Source organism: Hyperolius riggenbachi, chromosome 1, assembly GCF_040937935.1.
Source record: "Hyperolius riggenbachi isolate aHypRig1 chromosome 1, aHypRig1.pri, whole genome shotgun sequence".
Classification (NCBI taxonomy): Eukaryota; Metazoa; Chordata; class Amphibia; order Anura; family Hyperoliidae; genus Hyperolius; species Hyperolius riggenbachi.
In genome coordinates, this window is record NC_090646.1 from 511,458,974 (window position 1) to 511,481,257 (window position 22,284).

At 43.1% G+C, this 22,284-nt stretch overlaps 1 protein-coding gene across 2 annotated transcripts in view; it reads right to left on the reverse strand.

The window, feature by feature from the left end:
- Positions 1-22,284, reverse strand: part of TMEM132B (transmembrane protein 132B) — a 799,707-nt gene that overhangs the window by 597,039 nt on the left and 180,384 nt on the right. For both annotated transcript variants that reach the window (XM_068243776.1, XM_068243784.1), the window contains exon 2: positions 19,366-20,251. In XM_068243776.1, the coding sequence (XP_068099877.1) occupies positions 19,366-20,251 (886 nt within the window). The remainder of the gene's footprint in view (positions 1-19,365; positions 20,252-22,284) is intronic.

Below are 22,284 nucleotides of genomic sequence, written 5' to 3' on the forward strand. Positions count from 1 at the left end.
AAAATCTGCAGCATCGGTATAGTTTTCTTGCTGCTTCACAACACTGACATCAAAGAAATTCAATATAACATTATTTTCACACGTAATGCTGCTCATTGATGTAGGCATATAGCTCACTTTTTAATTAGTTTTTTGAAAAAGATTCTAGTAAACTAGCAAGCTGCAAAATAAAATCAGGGAAATATTACATCATTTGAATTAGCATGGAACTGTGCAGAAATGTATTTTTACAATAGCATCACTCACTGAAGCAAACAAAGTGAAAAATCTGCATCGCCCTCAGTATTCACAAACACACACATCGGGATGTTGGTTGAATTTTAGCTTGGTATGATACAAGCTCATCCCTACCCATTATTATGTGTAGCTGAGGCAAAAACAAAACTCCAACAGAAGCTCTTTGTTCAATTTAGGATAGAATAGAAAGGAGTGTAACCTCTGTCAGGATGCTGCTGCGGGGACATGCCTCACTTCCTGCCTCAACCAAGAGAACAGCGAGAGAGGAAATGAGGGGCGAAGGAGGAATAAAAGCACTATCCACCAGAACACCATATTGCAAAACAATCCATTCACGGGAATCCAAAGATTATCTTTCATATTGCAGACAGTGGAAAATGGACTTTTCCGTAACTCTTAAAGGGAACTTATAGTACTTATTTACTATTAAACAATAGCAGTTGCCTGGCACACCTGCTGATCCTCTGCCTCTAATACTTTTAGCCATAGATCCTAAACAAGCATTCAGATCAGGTATTTCTGACAAATATCTGACAAGCTCATTGGCTGCATGCTTGTTTCAGGTGAATCAGACATTACTGTTGTCAGAATGATCAGCAGGACTGCAAGGCAACTGGTATTGTGTAACCCTCCTGGCAGTATTCCCAAGCTGAGCTTGGGCAAGGATGCAGGAGCTGAAAGCTCGGGCTGGCTGATACCGCTGCTCCTATTGGTTGTCTGGGTTCCACGCACGATCAGCGCTGATCAGCGGGACTCCAGGCTTCTCTCCCCAGCTGCCAGCATCCCCTTTACCTCCATTCTTGTTCCGGGATCCCAGCGGCCAATCAGGTCGGCAGAGTGGTGGTGTGCGGCGGAGCGGCCTGACGTCTGGGGGTGGCACAAAAATTTTAAGTGGACCTGAACTTTTGCAAAGGGCAAGGAAAACATAGAGAAATGCGCCCTGTAGGTATGTATGTGGAGAGTTAAGCCTGTCTAATTCCCCCTCTGGACCCAAATCTGCACAGGACAGAAGGAAACATAGAGAAATGCACCCGGCATGTATAGAGAGCGCTTAGCCTGTCTGATTCCCCCACCTGGACCCGATTTGATGCACAGGATACAAGGTAAACAGAGAGAAATGCTGCCTGCATGTATATAGAGAGTTTAGCCTGTCTAATTCCTCCTCATTTGTCTCTAATCACACGTTGTAATTTGTTCTCTCCACTGTGTCACCTTACCTCCATGGCTGAGATGGCAGATAAGCTTATTTGAAAGCACAGGATGTTAACAATAAAGTCATTTGGTTCCCAACTACTTCTGAGCTAAGTGTTTCTGCCTTGTTGTTATTTCTTTTTGCCTGGATTTTGACTACTTTCTGTCTGCAGCCTGCACCGACCTCTGTCTGGATTTTGACTACTCTCTGCCTGCGCCTGTACCAATCTCTGTCTGGATTTTGACCATTCTCTGCCGGGCCGCCTGCACTGACCTCTGTCTGGGTTTTCACTACTCTCTGCCGGCCGCCTGTACTGACCTCTGTCTGGGTTTTGACTACTCTCTGCCTGACGCCTGCATCGACCGCTGCCTGGATTTTGACTACTCTCTGCCTGCCGCCTGTTCTGACCTCTGCCTGAATTTTGACTTTTCTCTGCCGGCCACCTGCACCAATCTCTGCCTGGGTTTTGACTACTCTCTGCCTGCCGTCTGCACCGACCTCAGCCTGGATTTTGACTACTCTCTGTCGGCCGCCTAAGACACATAGCAAAGGGAAAAAAAGTCCAAAAGGAACCACGCTTCTACTGCCCCGATTGTGATGTTGCCCTCTGTGCCATTCCGTTTCAAAATATACCACACGCGGGAGGTATATTAGGTATATATGTACCTACTGTATAGTCTGGTGCCTTATTTGTACAGTTTCACTATTTTTGTTTATTTATACATTTTATTATTTTAACAATTTTGTGTTCCAGTCTTTTATTAATATGCAGGATGTCTACCAGGCCTTTATTCTGATATATTTTGGTGATTTAAGACTTAAGAATTGGAGGCTTAAAATTCTTGAAAAAAATTACTGCTTTTAGACCCATAAATCCAGACAGTAATGCACTGCCAGGGAGGTTACATAGTTACATAGTTGTTTGGGTTGAAAAAAGACATACGTCCATCGAGTTCAAACAGAAAATAAAGTACAACTCCAGCCTGCTCCCTCACATATCCCTGTTGATCCACAGGAAGGCTAAAAACCCTTACAAGGTATGGTCCAATTAGACCCAAAAGGGAAATAGGAAATAAAAGCAGCAACCGCCATATACCTCTAACTTCTCACCTAACTTTGACCTCCCAACTTTGACCTGAACTCAGAACGTCCTCTCTGCTCTTAAAAATACCCAACAGCATAATAACCTTTAAACAAAAAACATCTCTTTGTTACAGCTGATACAAATCCTAAAATAAATCTGCACAGTTTCTACTTCCTGATTCATGGAAGCAGACATAATGTTTACAGTCTGTACTTTCAAATGGGTTTATCTGCTTATCTGGCATAGGCAGTCATTTAAAGTGGATCCGAGGTGAACCTTTACTCATTGCATAATTGTGTTCCTTTCCTATTGTTTATAGGGTATTCCTCAAGCCAAATATGTTTTGTTTTTGTTTTAATACGAATTCCCTATAAACTAAATAAACCACGCCCACAGGTTTTTAGAGAGCCTTGGCAGTAGAAAGGGCTCATGGGAGCTCAGTCTGGGAAGGAGGAGGAGGAGGTGTTACTAGCCATTGATTTCAGAGGCGGAGAAGGGAGGAGGAGGGGGATTAGGTTTTTTTGCTCAAGATACAGATAAGCCTGCCTCTGTGTAATGTTTACAAACAACATGGCTGCTGTCATTGTATCACATTTGTATCTATTAAAGCTGTTTGCAGCTAGATTTGCTGTGTAAACTATCTAAACTTTAGATAAGATATATAGACAAGTTATTTGTTATAGTTAGTTTTTCATCTCGGATCTGCTTTAAATCCCTGGTGTTGAGATCATGTGATGCCTGCACTGAAATCACTGGTTCCAAAATGAAAAGTGTGGGGATTACATAAATGGCATGTTACCTTAGCACCTGCTGCCTTGGCGCCACCAAGGTAGTTTTGGCAAAGCTGAGTTTGAATTTTCAAAAGAATACCAACCGGCATCCAGAGAGAACTGCTGCGTCAAAACACCTCAGAAATGGATTCAAGCACTTATGTTACGAGGGATTTTGGTACCAGACCAGAGCTAAAGCACAGATATAGCAACAAAGTTAAATGAAGCTGGCTGCCACTCTCACTTCCTCCACTTGTAGCTGGTGAAAAAAATGTGATGGATGTTCTGTAAAGAGCCTATAAGCATACTGTTAACTATATGCAAAATCACAACATAACTTTTCATGAATAATCACCAAAATTTTGTTTTTTGTTTTTCTTTAATATTGTCATTATTTGTTAGTAGTATGGGGAAGATTTAAGAGCCATTCACACTTTGAACATTACCAGAAACAGTTATGATAATTGTAGGTACCTTTGCCTTTTCTTTCTACCCTGTGGCAGACAGACTGCAAAACAAACCTGACAGATTTCCTAAACCTTCCTCGCTCTATTTCTGCTCACACACACACACAAATAAAGTTAAATTCCACTTAAAGAGTTAGCAATAATGATTTTGAGGGTGGTCTCACTGCCCTATAAAACCACCAGTGTGCTAACCAAGGTACCCATACGCATCTACATAGTTAAGAGGAAGAATTGTTGAGGATGATTAAAAGAATATAACTTGCAATATCCAGGTAACAGCAAACACCATCAACCACTCATTAGTCATATGTTTTCTGTAATAGAATGTGCAGCACAGTGGCTAAAGCATGGTTTTGCCTTCTTATAACCATTGAAGCCTGATACACACATCCAATTTTGAATGGCCAATTTTACAACTTCCATGTAGTATGAGACCTGGACCCATATATGCAATTAAAGTCTCCTGCGTTTTCTCCTAGGTGATGTTTTCACACCTTGGCAATAAAATGCCCTTTAAACCAGGGGTCCCCAACCTTTTTCGGCCCGGGGACCGGTAACCGTCCAAAATTTTCTCTGGGGCCCGGGGGGGGGAGCGTTGGATATTCGCGGCGGCACAGCAAGCACAGTGGCTAAGCCCAGTATAGCTAATATAGTGCCAAGTGTGCCCCAGGATAGCTAGTAAAGTGCCCAGTGTGCCCCAGTATAGCTAGTATAGTGCCCCATGTGCCCCAGTATAGCTAGAATAGTGCCCCGTGTGCCCCAGTATAGCTAGTATAGTGCCCCATGTGCCCCAGTATAGCTAGTATAGTGCCCCATGTGCCCCAGTATAGCTAGTATAGTGCCCCATGTGCCCCAGTATAGCTAGTATAGTGCCCCATGTGCCCCAGAATAGCTAGAATAGTGCCCCATGTGCCCCAGTATAGCTAGAATAGTGCCCCATGTGCCCCAGTATAGCTAGAATAGTGCCCCATGTGCCCCAGTATAGCTAGAATAGTGCCCCAGTATAGCTAGAATAGTGCCCCATGTGCCCCAGTATAGCTAGAATAGTGCCCCATGTGCCCCAGTATAGCTAGAATAGTGCCCCATGTGCCCCAGTATAGCTAGAATAGTGCCCCAGTATAGCTAGAATAGTGCCCCATGTGCCCCAGTATAGCTAGAATAGTGCCCCATGTGCCCCAGTACAGCTAGTATAGTGCCCCATGTGCCCCAGTATAGCTAGTATAGTGCCCCAGTATAGCTAGAATAGTGCCCCATGTGCCCCAGTATAGCTAGAATAGTGCCCCAGTATAGCTAGAATAGTGCCCCAGTATAGCTAGAATAGTGCCCCATGTGCCCCGTATAGCTAGAATAGTGCCCCAGTGTAGCGCCCCATGTGCCCCATGTGCCCCAGTATAACACCCCATGTGCCCCAGTATAACGCCCCATGTGCCCCAGTGTAGGCCACCCTCCCCCCCACGGCCGCCGCTCCTGTTACCTTATGAGCTGGCGGCCGCTTCCTGTCACAGATTCCCGTAGCCGCTCTCCTCCGTACAGCATCTTCTATTTACAACAGCGGTTCCCATGGTAACGGCGAACGCCGCTACAGGAAGCCGCTGCCCCGCCTCCTTCCCTCCTTACAGCAGCCGCACAGGAAGCGCTGCTGTAATAGGAGATGCTATACGGAGGACAGCCGCTACTGGGGGAATCAGTGACAGGAAGCGGCCGCCAGCTCATAAGATGACAGGAGCGGCGGCCGCGGGGGGAGGAGGGGCGAGAGGCCAGACCCGCCGCGGCCCAGCTGGCAACTGCCCACGGACCGGCAGTGGGCCGCGGCCCGGTGGTTGGGGACCCCTGCTTTAAACCACCAGCAGGCAAAAAAATACCCAAAATGACTTTTAAGGTACCTTTTCATCTACTTTTAAGTATTTTTTTCCATTGCAAAGTCCTGAAATGATCTTTTACAAAGAAGGTTAAAAATGATCTCCTAGGAGAAAACCTAGGAGAAAAAGTGAATTGCCATATCTCCACAATCTGTTCATGGTATTCAAAGTCTGTTGCCCATCATGCTATATGGAGAAGGTAAAATTGGCCAGTAATTGGCCAATCAAAATTGGATGTGTGCATATACACCCGAACACTTTTAAAAAAAATTACCCAATGGGAGCTGACAGGATTTCCAAAGCTAAACCTTGTGATGGTATGTATGCAAATCAAGGCTATCCAGATGTGATGGAAGAGAATAATGTACATGGCATCATCCCACTAACAAATATCACCCTACACCATGTGACCCATCTGACAGGTAAAGTTATACACAAGTGCAGGAAATCATTCCCTTTGCTTTTTCTCATTAAGAAATAGGAAAATATCATGAGGTTGTCCAAGAAACACAAAACCCTCCCTGTTCAATAACAAGAACTTCTATTGGCTGATGGTGCTGATGTCATCATCAATACCCCTAAGAGTATAGCTCCACAGAGCCTAGAGCCTCACCTCACGTGTGTTGTGCACTGGGACAGAATCAGACAGTTTACACACACCCTATCGCTACCTCCTGCCTGAGCAGTATTTGTAATAGTACACAGTAATTATACATTGAAAAGAAAATTTGTTAGCGAGTATCCCCGGCTCTCTAGGCAAGTTTTAATTGATTTAAATGAACAAAATTGGAAAGCTGAAAAATATCCACCCCCAGGGTATTTTTCTACAGTTTCCCCAGTATTATATGCAATGAATATTTTAATTGGATATGAGTTATGATAGATCATATGAGAACTGGATGCTGAAATAAATAAACTTAATTGGATGCACAGCAGAACTATAACCAGGGAAAATCAAACACCAGCATGATAATTTCTGGAAATCCCAAAGGGCTGGTATGGCATTGAGTGATGAATTGTGGGACCGGCGATGCGGGGGGCTCGAGATAAAGTCTTCAAAGACATAACTGGGGGGTGTGTTTGCTTTTGAACTTAATGACACACGCTGAAATTCTCCAGCTGGTATTCATGACTGCCGACGTGAACTTTTATTACACATAGAAAGTGAGGAAAACAGTTCTTACCCTTTCATTACTGTGCCAGCTGATTCCACAGCCAGTGAGAGCGGCTCAGTTACTTCATGAATGGAAACCTTGAGTGTCATAAGCATTAACAAATTAATTATCACATTGTTATTTTAGAAAAAAGAACATCAAGACAATGATTCAGTTGGCAGCCAGCTTGTGCAGAGACCCAGGTTACTCCCCAGTCAGGGCAGTGTCTATAGAGATGGCCAATGAGATGCAAAGGATCACAACCTGCATGTAAATGTATTGCAAATTCCATGCAGCTTGGAAGTAGACCAATTAAATGCACTTCCTGCTGATTTTTACTTTTCCAAAGCTGCATACAGCTTGCATGAAATGCGCATGCAACCTGGAATTATCGACATGTCATTGACTATTTCTAACTGTCTACAGCAGGCATGTCAAACCGGTCCCTAGAGGGCCAAGGTCCTCACACATTTTGACACAGTTCAAATTAATTGATGGGACTGAATCAGGAAAGGTGTGGTCCGTCAGGTAGAACACATTCCTTTCTTTCTCAGTCCATCCTAAACACTGACATGGATCTGGCTCTCCAGGCCTGGAGGGCGACACCTGTGGTCTACAGGGAGTTCATATACCTCTAACATGTCTGTGTGATTTTCCTCCAGTTCCTCAGGTTCTGCTGTTAGGGTACTTGCCTTCCAACTCCCCCCCCCCCCCCGCACATGTGTTACAACCTCTACCGACTCCAGTCACAGCGGGGGTGAAGGAGAGGGGAGGGGTGCGTGCCCATAGTGTCCGATGGGGGCTCTGCAGCTGGCATGCATTGCGGTTCCTGCGGCGGTGGGGGGCAGATTCTTCTGACAAGAATAAGGGGATCACTGGTGACAAGGAACAGCAGGCAGCTGAAAACAATAGCAGTCGACCATGGTTTTCCTGAGTGTCTGATCCCTAATGGCTGGTCATCAGGTATCAAGAAACACCTGAGCATGCTTTAGAAAGATGCTCTAAATCAGTGTTTCCTAAACCTGTCCTCTAAGGCCCACTGCATGGGCATCCAAAACACAAGAGCCCGCAATTTCCACCTTCGCAACATTTCCAAGATCCACCACTTCCTGACACTGGACACTATCAAACTTCACATTCACCCTCACATACCCTCACCATCTCCTGCCTCAACTACTGCAACTCCTTTCTGTCAGGGGTCCCCTTGAACTGCGTCCTTCAATCAGTCATGAATATGGCAGCAAGACACATCCATACTTCACACCCCTCTAAATCCATGACACCTCCCTCCCCCATAAATCCCTACACTGGCTCCCTATCTGCTTCAGGATCAGTTTCAAGATTCTGTGCCTGGCCTACAAATCTGTGCACAAAACCTGCCCAACCTACACCTCCAAGCTCATCCACAGATATACACCTGTCCGCCCCCTCTGAACCTCTAATAACCTCCGACTGACCCACTCCCATACATGCCTGCAGGACTTCCCTAGAGCTGCCCTTACCCTATTGCAGGGATGGTCGTAGTCAACCAACTTCGCTACGCTGGAACTACGCGTAGTTTTACGCAATTACGCTTCGCCAAACTACGGCTTCAAAATCAAATATTCGCTTCATATGCATTTCGTAGAATACGCGTTAAAATACGCTATTACGCGTAGTGCGAAGCATATTGTGTGCGGATGCTTATGCCTGTATGCAGAAAATTTTACGCATGAATTCCTCAGTAACTGCAGTAAATTTGTAAGCATACAATCATACGCAGAAAAATAGACGCGAGTAATGCATACGTAGTTCACTACGCAATACACATGTTAACTACGCATAGTAAGCTACGCGTAGCGGTACTTCGCTACGCGTAAATTCGTAAGCGTAGTTCTGCAACTTCACCTACGAACTAGGATGCGTAGATGCAAACTACGATGCGTAAATTCGCACTGGCGTAGTTTCTGCTCATCCCTGCCCTACAGAGACAGTGTCAAATGCAAATGCCTAACCCCCCCCCCTCTCCGGTGGTGACATTCTCCCTGCTGGCCAGGAAGTATGACAAGCCCTCAAGACGCACCTCTTCTACCACACCGTAACTTTCTCTGACACGCACCTACCTAGTGTGTTCCTCCTCCATGCCCTTAGATTGTAAGCCTTTGTTGTCTTTTTCTTGTTCTGTGCGCCAGCGCTGATATAGACAAAAAAGCCAGATTCGGCTAAAAGAGGCACCCGGTGTAGCCAAAATGCCAAATTCCGCTGCAAAAGGCACCCGGTGGAGCCAAAATGCCAAATTTTGGCTACAAAAGGCCCTGGTGTAGCCACGATGCCAAATTCGGCTATACATTGCGCCTGATGTAACCAAGATGCCAAAATCGGCTACAAAAGTAGGCAGAGTTGTAATTGTTGCTTCAGCCCTATAAGGTAGTTTAGAATGTGGCACTAGCTGGACCCTGGAATCTGTACTGCAGAAAATAGCTGTTGAAACAACAGACAGGTCTAGAGACTATACAAAAAGTTCCCGGTGAAAGAATTCCTCAACTGAATGTGTTAACAATGCATTTAAAATTACTTCAGCCAGGCAAGAAACTTCCCAAATTAAAAACAAACTCTATATTTTAGTGTTTACACAGGAGAAGAAAAGACATGTTTGCTCGGAGTTAGGCTTTAACATGAAGCACTGTTAATTAGGAGCATGAGTAAAATCATTCTCTTATAAGGTATGTGTATGACTCACGGGACAAACTAAACCAGCACAATAGAATATTGCAATACCTATACACAAAATTCTAGTTAAAATTTTTCAATGGATTTGTCAGATAATTCACTTGGTAACTCAGCAAACATGTGCGCAGACTTCAGGACTAGACTGCTAATTTGCAAACTTTCTTTCAAAGACCCTGTGCCTGCTTTCTGCTCAGATTTCTGTTGGGTATACCTGCTGCACATAAGCCGGCATCATTAACCAGGACTCGCATCAAACGGTACAAATCTACGAGAGATGCTCGCAATTCATACACACATAATAAACTACTGAGTGTAATAGATCCAGCCGTATCTGGCATTCTGCTGAACTGTTCCCTGAGGAGGAGCACCTGTTAGGAGGTAGGTATTGGCAGTTGGCAGTTATACTCCAGGGAAGCCTGCAGCCGCAAAATGCAAAGGGAAATGCTCTGCACCCGCATCAATGTCTCAGAGGAAAATGTGCCATCGTCAAACAGCAGATGTTAGTGTTTTTAATGTACTTAAATAAAATAGACATTTATAAACATAAGCCGTGAAAAGCACCGTGCATGCTAAATATTAACTTAACGGTGATATTTCCCAGAATGGCTATTATCCAGTCTTTATTAAGTAAATGCTTTTGCTCCTATCAAGTCACATAAACACACAATGGTGCTGCTCTAATCTTTCTAATTTAATGTTTTGTTTTGTTTTTTTAAAAAAACCTCTCCGTTTCAATTTGCAGCCAGCTAAAGGCATGTACAGCTGTTTGGATTAGTATTACCTAAAACAATCTTTCACCATTGCTTCAAGTGATAGTTTACCCGTATTCAGTATTTAGATGTACTGTTTAGTTTTCAGCCCATTCGGTTCCCGAAAAAGGATAGTGTCAAGGTTTTGTTGACTACCAGTCACTGGTGGTAGGCATAGGCTCTCCTAGAGAACAGTCTAAGTAGTCACTGGTCTTCACCAGAGCTTCCCGCAAGTATTGCTGGCCCACTTCCCCTAGTGGACAGCAGATTCATTTGCTGTAAATGACTACCAGGTCATGACCCTCTAGGGCTGTCCAACTGAAAGCAGAAAAACAGGAGGACACTGCAGCTTTGAGACACAGTTATGAGGCTAGTCAAAGCTGAAACTGGTGGAGAGAAATTGGAAGAATACATACCAAGGCCAGATCAGCCGGTGAACAGGCTGCAGTAGAGAGACATGACAAGGTAAGAGCAGCCCTGTATAATAATATATTCGGGAGAAAGTTCCTTTTAAACCCAAAAATGTATGTGTGTATATATATATATATATATATATATATATATATATATATATATTAGCCCTGTAAGCTCCGCCCACTTTTCCTAACCCTAACACACAATTACTCAATCTTGGTTTGTAAGGAACAATCCACTGCTATCCAAATTCTCAGTCTCCAGACTCCTCGTTGTACTGGCAATGTAAAAACATAAGCCTGACACAACTGTAAAAAAATTTAGCAGCTGTTACACGCAGGTGTCAGAATTTTGCAGATTTGGATTTGGACTAAATGTTAGTTAGGACACTGGGGAAACCTTGATGACGTTGTTTTGTAAACGCTTGTAAGCCAAAAGACACGTAAAGGAAACATGAGATTAGAATAGTGCTGTATTTATACTTACCTGGGGCTTCCTTCAGCCCCATGTGGTGCGTGGGTTCCCTCTCAGTCCTCCTGGGGCAATCAGATATCCCGGTATCACCTCCGCTAACCTGTCTGGTTGTGCTCTGCTGTGCATGGGTCGTGCTGTCGCATATGTTCTCATGGCCACTCTGACTGCCATATACTAACATAGCTGTACTGTGCCTGCGCATGCACAGCCATGCTAGCGCACTAAGCTGAAGGTGCTTGTTCTCGAGCTGCACAGGCGCAGTCATACTCACGCAGGAACAGTACAGTTGCGCTCATGCATGAGAGTCCTTAGCAGTGGCAGAGGTGATGAGGAATACATAGAAAGCCTTCGGACTATCAAGAGGCTTCCCTCTTCTTAGGTAAGTATTACACTTTTTTTTCTTTTCACAGCTCGAGTTTGCTTTTTCAATGTTGGCAACAACAGCTGAACATTGTTTTGTTTCTGCCTTCAGCTTTAAATTAACAATCATATCATGGTAAATGGTAATTTAGTAACACAAACACAGACTGGTCACTGCAATCTTCCCCCATTGCTCACAAGGTGCACAATAGGCTTCAACTGACAAGAAAGTCAAAGGATATTGTATACCAGAAGGTTACAGTAAGATACTACTGAAGTATAAATGATGATAGTTTATAAAGTACATTGACCTTTATCAGCCATTCAGATTCTGGTTTACTGCAGTGAAAGAATTGTAATAGCTTTTTAGATTTGGTTTCTGTTTTTTGAAGGCAATGCTAGTTTAACAAGATGTTAGGGAAGGATTGGAGTGGTGTATTGCAGTAATAGGAAGCTGGGAACATCTGCCGGTGGTCTTACTGTTAGAATTGTTACTTTTTTTTTCAGGGCTGTAAAGGCCTCAAAATGACCACAGACAAGTCCCTTGGAGGTCTGATGGGATGTACACAGTGTAATGTGGTCACCACACCAGGCGCCCCTTGAGCAGTGTGACAGGCACCGCTATGAATGCACATTACCACATGAGAAGCTAACATTCCATGAAATGGAAGTCATTTTTTTATATACTGAATATAGACTCCATCTTACTGGTTGTTGTTATATAACACTTTCTAAGCTCTGATACAAAATAGAGTAATGCAATTACATTTCCCAAACATATGCATTTTGCTAATTGCAAGGACACTTTATCATGCAAATTGCTGTATTTATTTCCTGCCAGTGTTATGCTTGTGTATATGTGTTTTATTAGGGCTTGTTTTTATAAGGGCTTGTTTACACTACAAGAGCTTTTCTAAGCGCTTTGCGATTTTAAAAGCATTGCTAATGTTATCCTATATGTGTGTTCACACTAAAGCGATGTGATTTTGTAAAAGTCCCCCATTGCATTGCATTAGCAAGAGCTTTTAAAATCTCTAGCTCTTAAAAAGCTCTTGTAGTGTGTATCAGCCCTTAGGCCTTGTTCACATTATAAATCGCCAGTACTATCGAAAGCGCTGAGCAATTTATTAAGCTTTTCTAAAAGCGCTTTTCCCTGCGCTTTGAGCTTAGAAAAGCGCTTTTCTAAGCGCTTTTGCTTAGTGATTTAGATTTTCACTTCCTGACGTCAGTCAGGAAGTGAACTCTTTGAACCAGAAAAGAATAAATACAATGTGATTATTCTTAAAAGCGCTTGGAAATGAACACATATGTTAATTTTTGCTCAGCTGCATATGTACTGTTTGCTGCATTTTTGTCTGTTTGCGTTTGTTAATGGAAGTACAAAAAAATGCATATTAAGGTGACCACTAGCGATACAATTTCCTGTACGATCGTTTACGAACGATTCTTCATATGAATGGTCGTAAATAATAGTTTGGGACCACCAATGCACAAAAATCTCCTAATCAATCGATCATATCAATGACATTGATCCAATTTTCAGATCGATTTCATTAATTAGATTGGATTGGTTAGGAGATTTTTGTCCATTTCAAGTCCAAAACAATCATTTACGATCGTTCATATAAAGAATTATTCATAAACAATCGCTTGGCAAATTGTATCCTTAGTGGTCCCCTTAAAGGACTTACGAGCCCAAAATGTCTAAAAAAGCAAAGTACCTGTAAGCTGTTTAAATGCACGGAGGACGCCGTCCGCGCCCTCCGTGCAGTTCCGCCGGGTCCCCTTCCTGAGATCGCCCCCCGCGCCGACCCCGACCCCCCAGGCCGCTCTCAATATGGCCGCGGCTGCGCAGTCCGCCTGGCCGCGAGTGCGGCTGCGCAGCTCTACGGCCAACCCCCCGAACCACGCACTGTAGCGTGGATCGGAGGGGTTGGCCGTAGAGCTGCGCAGCCGCACTCGCGGCCAGGCGGACTGCGCAGCCGCGGCCAATGGAAGTGGCCATATTGAGAGCGGCACGAGAGCCCGACCCGGCCTGGGGGGTCGGGGTCGGCGCGGGGGGCGATCTCAGGAAGGGGACCCGGCGGAACTGCACGGAGGGCGCGGACGGCGTCCTCCGTGCATTTAAACAGCTTACAGGTACTTTGCTTTTTTAGACATTTTGGGCTCGTAAGTCCTTTAAGAGCTACCCAATGCAATTTCACAGTGCGGATTTATTAGATTAGCCAACTAGATGCAAACACATTGACAAAAAAAGAAAACTGCCCAGAAGCTGATGTAAATGCACATGGAATCAAATGGTCCAAAATGGCAAAAAAAAAAAAAAAATAATAATAATAATAATAATTTTGTGTTTGCATGAAGGTGGCACCAGATCATACAAACATTTGCCCAATTTTAACATGAGCATGGGCCTCTCCATGTCCACAGAGCTAAGTTCCCTGCTCCAACATTTTCCTCTTTAATGCCCTACTGGCTACTGCAACCTTCCTTTGTGAGTAAACATTTTGTTTTTTGCCTTCCTTCTCTTGGCGTGACTTACTGCACCATCGGGGCTTCTGTTGTATCTGTGTTTGTTTTTCCCTCCAGGGTGTTGTTTGACCACCCCATACCTGCACCTCTATTTTATAGTATTCCACAAGCAGGCATTGCATCCTTACAAACCAGCATTTTCTGTTTCACCTACAACCGTCCTTCTGACATTTGCAATAAAACAAAACATATTAATGGAAGGAGAACTTGTTTGAAGATAATTGGCTAGATCTGCCACATTGAAAAAAAATGTAAGAAGGGGAAAAAATTTGACTGAGTCTTTTGAAAATGAAACTAATTAAAACTGGCTAATCCGATCCCATTATTGCCAGCAAGACTGTGACCGAGTCAAATAATAAAAAAAAATGTACTGCACTGATGGATCCGGGCTTACCCAGACTGCATTTTAACAGCTTGCTCACATTACATTTGACTTTGAAGTGGTTAAATAACCTGGAGAGATGTCACAAAACTTCAGGCTGCTGAGACACAGCCGTTTCAATTAAGGTGGAAAGAACAGAGGAAAGCAGCAAGCCGCGCAGCTGGGTGACAGGGATGCATTTCTGTTTATGCTGGGAGTGCTGCTTGTCTTTTGATTAGTATTTTACCTTCCCTCTTCACTCCACAAACAATTAATACATGTAACTTTCACTCCTTATGGCAGTCCTTATGGCAGTCCTTGAGGAGATCTCTCTTACATGTAATGCAAACTGCCACACTCAATCATGTGAAGTCCTCAAACCTCACAGGACACAGCTCGCAAATGTGCCTCTTTGTAAGCAAATCCCTCCATCTCTATTTCCTCTGCTTGTTTAGATTTGTATAAAAATTTGCTTATTAAAAAGGAGTTAAGACATACCTCTGGGCAAAAACAAAAATACTTCAGCATACGGTGCTTCTGTATATAAAGTAAACTAAACATGTGTTAGAGTTTCTAATCCAGCCACAAAAGAGTTAATGTGGCCTGATTGTCCATTTAATTAGATAGCTCTTTTGAGTAGAATGAAAATCGGTACCGCGACAAGCATGTCCAATCATTGATTTGGCCCGAAATCGGTCAAATGCATTGAACGGACATGCGGGAAAGATCTTGGTCCGACGCGGCAGTAGCAGTGTTGGATATTGTGATGAGCACCGCCTGCCTGCCCATCCCCAAGTGTAAATGTCCCCCTCACTGAAAAATCTTACCTGTCTCATCTGCTTTCGCTCCCATGCTGCACCAGGTGTGTGTGATGTCACACATACGCCACGTGTTATACACACCACCACATGGTGACTCTGTGTGATAGCGGCACTCGGGGGAGACAATGCTGGAGACTGGAAGCCACAGCAGCTGGACAGGTGAGATATACATTTCCAACGTGTCCGATATGACTTCCGACCGATTTTCCCTTTACTTCTATAGGTAATCAGTAGGAAAATCAATTGGAAATCAGATCAGACATGTTGGAAATAATTGATCTGGCAGGTAAATCTGACAGAGAATTGTATTGTGTGAATCTAGCATTTGGGCAGCCAACATATCTCTCTCCTATTAGATTCAATCAGAGAGAAATCTGTCTCTTGGTCAATCTGTACATACATCGCTAGATGTATAGGCACCTTTATGATCAGCATTCTTTTGCGTTTCCTGCCTATCTTATCTGATAGTCTATAAAGGAAGTAGCTCATGCTGCCAGCTCACATATCCTGGAGTAGCTATGAGGGTTATGAGGTCAAATGCAAATGAAGTTGAAATGAAGCCTACGCTAATGTCTCCTCCGAGTGTATATTTCCTTCTGGTGAATTCTAATTTAAATTGTGTAAATGAGTTAATTTTGTGTTCAACCGTTAAATAATTGCATCATGTCTTATTTTTCAGAGTTAATATTAAGGAAGATTGCTGATGGAAGAAATAAGCAATGTAATTTGAAAACCTAAAATGTATGTTTTGATGATAAACCTAGAATGGCATGCTTCTTAGGAAGTGAGATGAGGGTGTGAAATCTGTCCAAATATGTTTGTTTCTGATTCTCATTTCAAAAAGGTAGAAGATAAGTCGCTGGAGACGAAGCGGGAAAAAGGGGCGCAGGAGCCCTTTCAGAAAAAATGGTGCCGCTATAGGCACCTATTATAAAAGCCGGGAATATCGGCAAAGAAAGAATATTTGGGCGCACAGCGGCGGCAACTATCGGTTGTCTCTGGGTGCCAAAATGTACCTTGTTTGCCACAAATTGCGGCTTTCATAATGGCAGCAATATGCGGCAGTCAAAGTAAATTTTGGCTCCTGGAGGCGTCCGATTACCGGTAGTAATTTGAAATATCGGCGCTGGGGTAAGTTTCGGGCACCCAATTAGTGGTAGTGATTTGAAATAATCCTGGGTGCCGGGACTTGCGGAAATGCAAATAGCATCATTGCATTGTGGGATAGCAGCATTGCACTGTGGAAATGCTTGTGGAAATGCAAATAGCGACATTGCATTTGCGCAATGCAATGCTGCTATTCCGCAATGCTGTTATTCCACAATGCAATGCTGCTATTTGCATTTCCGCAAGTCCCAGTGCCTGGGATTATTTCAAAACGCTACCACTAATCGGGAGCTGAAATTCATGTTGATTGCCTGGGGAGGAAAACTTTAGAGGAGGTTAGGCATTACCAGGGGGATCTTAGGGTCAGGCATCACCACGGGGGGTCTTAGGGTTAGGCATCAACACGTGGGGTCTTAGGGTTAGGCACCATCAGGGAGGGGTTTTAGGGTTAAGCATTGATAGAGGGAGGATTCCATGTGACAGCAGGGTTAGGTTTTGCCATAGTAAAATATCAGTAAATATTACCAATATATTTAGCGATATTTTACTATGGAAATTTAGTAGTAGAATATCGCTAATTTAGCAAGATTTTACTAGCGGCAAACCCTGAGCCCTTTTTTCTTTTTCTCGTAAAAATCTGACAGAACCGACAGGTTTTGGACTTTTCCATCTCCTTATGGGGTTTTCTCTGGGCTTTCTTTATTTTCAAAAGAATTTTATGAATGGCACTTGCTCCGTCCAACTGACAAATCAGTGTGCTGCGAGCAGGGAGGCTGGCCAGCATCTTTGTATACATCTTTTTCAGGGAGTGTCTTTATAAAGAATAAAGGCCCTGCTGAGAATACCCCATGAAGAGTTGGACTAGTTCATAACCTGTTGGTTCTGTCAGATTTCTACTACTTACTGTAAGTGACAGCAACACAGGAGAAAAGTAATTGATGGCTCATTTTACTCTAAAAGAAACATACTTCTTATTTGTATGTAATTACCTGTATTTTACATTTTACAATTTTTCGCGATAGGGGTACATGAGACAAACTTAAAAGAAACCCAAAAAATTTTTTTACTCACTTGGGGCTTCTTCCAGCCCCTAAAAGTCTTTCAGGTCCCACGCCAAAGTTCCCGCTGTTTTCCAGCCTGTTGCTGTACCCTCCATAAGATTGTGGCCCATGGCCAGGTCTTGGTCTTCTGCATTATTGTGTGATTGTTTACTCTATTCTGTTCCCATGTGTAGTGTTTTGTACAAAGTAATAGCCTTCTGCTTTTACTTTAACCCTAAATGACTTATGCTTCAGTCTCTGCTATCTACTGAGGTAATGCCTACAAGTAATGGGAGGATTGTCTTTAGAAACTTCACAATTTACTATACTCCTCACTGTTGTAAGACTACAAAACAAAAGCTGGCAATATTATACTGAAAGTCAATAGTAGCAGACGCCAAGCAATCTAAGGTGAACAGTCCAAGGCACAGACTTACACAACTTTTTCTATGAGAGGAAAGTACAGTGTTCTCTTTGCATATTTGTTGTGGCTATCTATTTGGTTTACCACTAAAAAAAGTCTAAAAAATTAGGTATCCTATACTATAAAACCCCTGTGTCGCTGCGTCCAGCGTTTGTCCCCGTGTCCCTGTTATTTGCTACTGTGCATGTGCGCAGTAACAAATATGGAAAGCTGGACGGGACCAGGGAGCGAGGCGGGCGAGCGAGGTGGGCGGGCTCGCATGCGTCGTTTGCGGGCATGCGCACTGGCGGCAGCGGCAGCAAAAACAGAAAGACCTAGAGCCACTTTTTAAATAGGTTTGGGTCTACTAGTAACATATAAACAGCCTACTAGTAACATATAAACATTTAAGAGGTTTCTTGTGCTCAGGCGTTACTTAGTAATGGTTTGTAGAAGAAGAGAGCCTCGCTTTACTTTTCAGATAAACAAGTCTTTAACAGTGCAAAAGTAAGGCCCCCAGACTTTGTAACTAAAAGCCAGGTCCTCCTGTTTTCTGTGGCAATATCATATCTCTACTGCACTGCAGCAAAATGAACTCTAAAAGTAGCCATACATCTAGCGATTTTACTTTGATCGACAAAGCAATCGACTTCAGTAGGTGATCAACTACAGTGTGGTTGATCAAATGTCAATCGACTAGTGGCCCACACACTACAAGCGAGATCCTATGCCATTCTTCTTTCCATTTGATCTGAACAATGTTTTGCCTCCATGTTCTGAAAGCAATTGATTCTTTGTCAATAAAAATCATCTGATCAACCGAGATCTTCCATCCTGCTCAACCGATGAAGTTGGTCGATTTGACATATCGGACAGTTTTCATCGATCGAGCATACTGGGACACACTCGATTCTCTCTCGATTTAATAAAATGATCGAATCAAATGGTTGATCAGACAGCAAAATTGCTAGATTTTACCTTAAAACTATATATTCACTTTTTTTCTTTCCTTTGAATGGAAATCTAAAGTTAGTATAGGTGTTGCTGGCCTCTCTTGTAGCAATCCTTCTGGTTAGATCAATGTCCTTTGGGGCCCATTGTTCTCTGCAGGAACGTCAACAGTTTAAACCATTCTCTGCTGTAAGCATGGCCACGTCTTCCGGCTATTGCCTGTGGATTTTAGCTGTGTAACCTAGGATAATGGTGTCCTTCTGGTTCCAATGAATGAATTAAAAGTGTGAGCGCTTAGCAATAAACTGAAAAAACTTACGATAAAAAAAAAAGAATCAAAGAAAAGAACCCCTGAGGAAATAAAGTGTGAAATGACTGCGAAATGGTGGAGAAGTGGCAGCCCCTCCATCACCCTCGGGTATGGAGCTTGTTGTCCCCTGGATGTGTTCTTCATTACAATGCAAAAGACCTTAAAAGTTTGGTGTACATTAGGCTGGTAAACCTTTGGCCTTCTCATTCTTTAGTGGTGGGTGTTATTAAAATGACTTTAATGTTTTAAAGAATTAGCATATTATGGAATTTTTATGATGCTGGTGAGCAGTTATTGACATAAAATATCTAAAGTCAACTAAAACTCATGAAAGGTACTTTATACAGCAATATGATATAAAAGCAGCCTACCTTAACATAAACTGATGTGTCACTGAGCCTCCAACTATGGACACGAAGAAAGTTACGATGTCTCCCACTTTCACTGGTCCAGGTGGGTAACGTATCTGAATATTGCTATCCAGTCTGAGCAGAGACATCCTCAAAGTCTCCTGAGTGGGATAAACAATTACACTGCCAAACCTTTGCATTGCACTGGAGACTTTGTGGACAGCATCCCTATTGGACTGGATCCTGTTTGCCCATTTAGCTTCTTCTGCAGAACATTCCTCATTTTCTCCAGTGGTGTAGACAATATGATGCAGTTCCACTGGGATTCCTTGTGATGGAGGGAAGAAGACACGATCTTCTGTAGGAGGAGATGTTGTCAGCCAGCTGGGCAGAAGCTCCAGTTCCACAACACATAATCCCACATTTCCCCTCAGTCTACAGCTGGATGAAATTTCTCTGTTTTCTGAAATGGCAACCATTCTAACACATGGCAAAATCTCGGAAGGATTGACGTCATCCCAGTCTCTCCCTGTGATATGAAACAACACCTGTACTTTGGGTTTGTCAAAATATATAGAGCTCTCAATAATGTGAGATTTTAGTTGCCAGTCAAATGTGAATTTGTTGGTAGAACTGAAAGTACTTGAGGTAATTATCACACTTTTGGGCACAGTCTGTTCTGCTGAATAGGGTCCATAGGTGGCATTGATGGCTGGGGGCACCTTGGCTTTATATATGAAAAGAGGTTCAGTCCTGGACTGTAGACTTGAGTTCTTCATGAGATCTTGATTGGCCTCTTTAAGGAAAAACGAGATTTCAGAGTTACAAACATGATAGTTCACTGGGAGATACACAGGGACTGAGGCAAACCGCTGTATATTGTCCATTGACGCCCGACTCTCTGTCACTGTAAAAGAGAAGAGAAAATATGAAAAAATCAATGTTTTCAACATTGAAGGCAATAGAGTTTTTGCAAGAATGTCTTTCGTTCAAATAGTTTCTAAGCCAAATGGTTGTAAAATGTTTCCTTTATTGAAAGAAAACTACATAAAAGGCTGCAGATAACATCAAGCACTTATACATTGTTCCTTGCTTAAGAAAACTCAAGTGAAGTTAAAAAAAAAGAAAAAAAAGAAGGTAAAACATCAGCCCCCATTCTATGAGTAAAAAAACACAGGGGCCTCAAATACAAAACAAATTTGGTTCAATAGCTATTCAATTCTATGCCCCGTCCTCATCATAAAATGACAGAAAAATAAGTTTCAAATTCTTTTACACAATCACAAAGGCATGCCACAACTAGAATACAATGCAGAGGATGTGAAATAGTGTTGGACGCAATACATACATGGAAAATGATCCATATACAGTAGCACACATTTTACTAAATACTAATAGAAAATCTCACCCAGCAAGCTAGCTAAAGACAGCACGGAGCAGGTGGTTTCAGCGCACAGAGATCACCGCCGGGCGCCAAAACCAGTCGCCCCATAACAGCAATGTAATCCTGCGCATGGTATGTAGCAGTAATTTGGGGCTCTGGTGGTTGCCGAATCCCAAATTACATCTCCCTCCAAGTTGCGACAACTCGGAGGGGGACTAGTATTTAACGCCACCAGGGCGTTTTGTGGCACCAGGGAGAGCCGTCATTCAGCGCCCAACTCACTGATGGCCTTATAATACATATGCAGACAGTAGCAAAGCAATAGGAGATGCAGAGGTAGTGAAAGCACTGGGGCCCCTGGAGTAGAGAGGCCCCTCATGAACCCTCCTTAAATTGTACCTGAGACGAATAGATATAAAAGTTTTATACATACCTGGGGCTTCCTCCAGCCCCCTCCACACTGATCGCTGCTATGCTATCTTCCTCCACCTCCTTGTTCTCCCGGTAGAAGCCCCGATATCTTAGCCAGTAGGAGCCAGTCAGCGCAGGTGCAGTTTGCCCAGGCTTGCACACCCATCTTGCTCCCAGGCTTGGCAGCATTCTGCGCCTGTTAACAGGACTTCTACTGGGAGAACAAGGAGGCAGAGGAAGACGGAAACAGTAAATTCGGGCGCCTGAGGCTAGTGGACAAATCGGGCGCCGCCATTCACTCCTATAATAAATATCGTTTAATGGGCGCCCGATAGGAAAAAAGGGCGCCGGAGAAAACTAACGTTTTAAAAGCGGCGCCCGGAGACTTAATGTTTTATTACTGTTTCTCATGATTACACATTATTTAATGATTTATACATTTTTAAATATTATTTTTAAACGAAAAACAGTACAAAATTTTTTCCCAAACATTATTTTTAAATGAAAAACAGTACTTTTTTTTTTTACATTATTTTTAAACGAAAAAACCAACAGGGGGGTCTTAGGTTTAGGCACCAACAGGGGGGTCTTAGGTTTAGGCACCAACAGGGGGGTCTTAGGTTTAGGCACCAACAGGGGGGTCTTAGGTTTAGGCACCAACAGGGGGGTCTTAGGTTTAGGCACTAACAGGGGGGTCTAGGGGTTAGGGGTAGGTACAGGGAGGGTTACTTAGTAAAAAAAATTTTAAACGTTATTATACGTTTCACTATTTAAACGAAAGATTAACGTTTTTACAATTGCCGATTTAATGCACATTATTTAATGATTTATAACTTTAAAAAACATTAATTTTAAACGAAATACAGTACAATACAATTTTAAACGTTATCCATGATTATCGTTAAAAACCCGGCGCCCTTTTTTCCCAGCGCCCCTTTTTAACGTACGCGAGGAAGACAGCGTGGGTGCGATAGGTGCAGAGGGAGCTGAAGGAAGCCCCAGGTATGTAAAAACTTTTATATCTATTCGTCTTTCCTTTAAGCCATTGTATTACCGTAGTTCATCATTGAAGCTATTCTTGAAATTCTCACCTCTGTATGTGCTTTGATTAGTGGTAATCAATAAAGAAAACCTGCGAGTTTAAA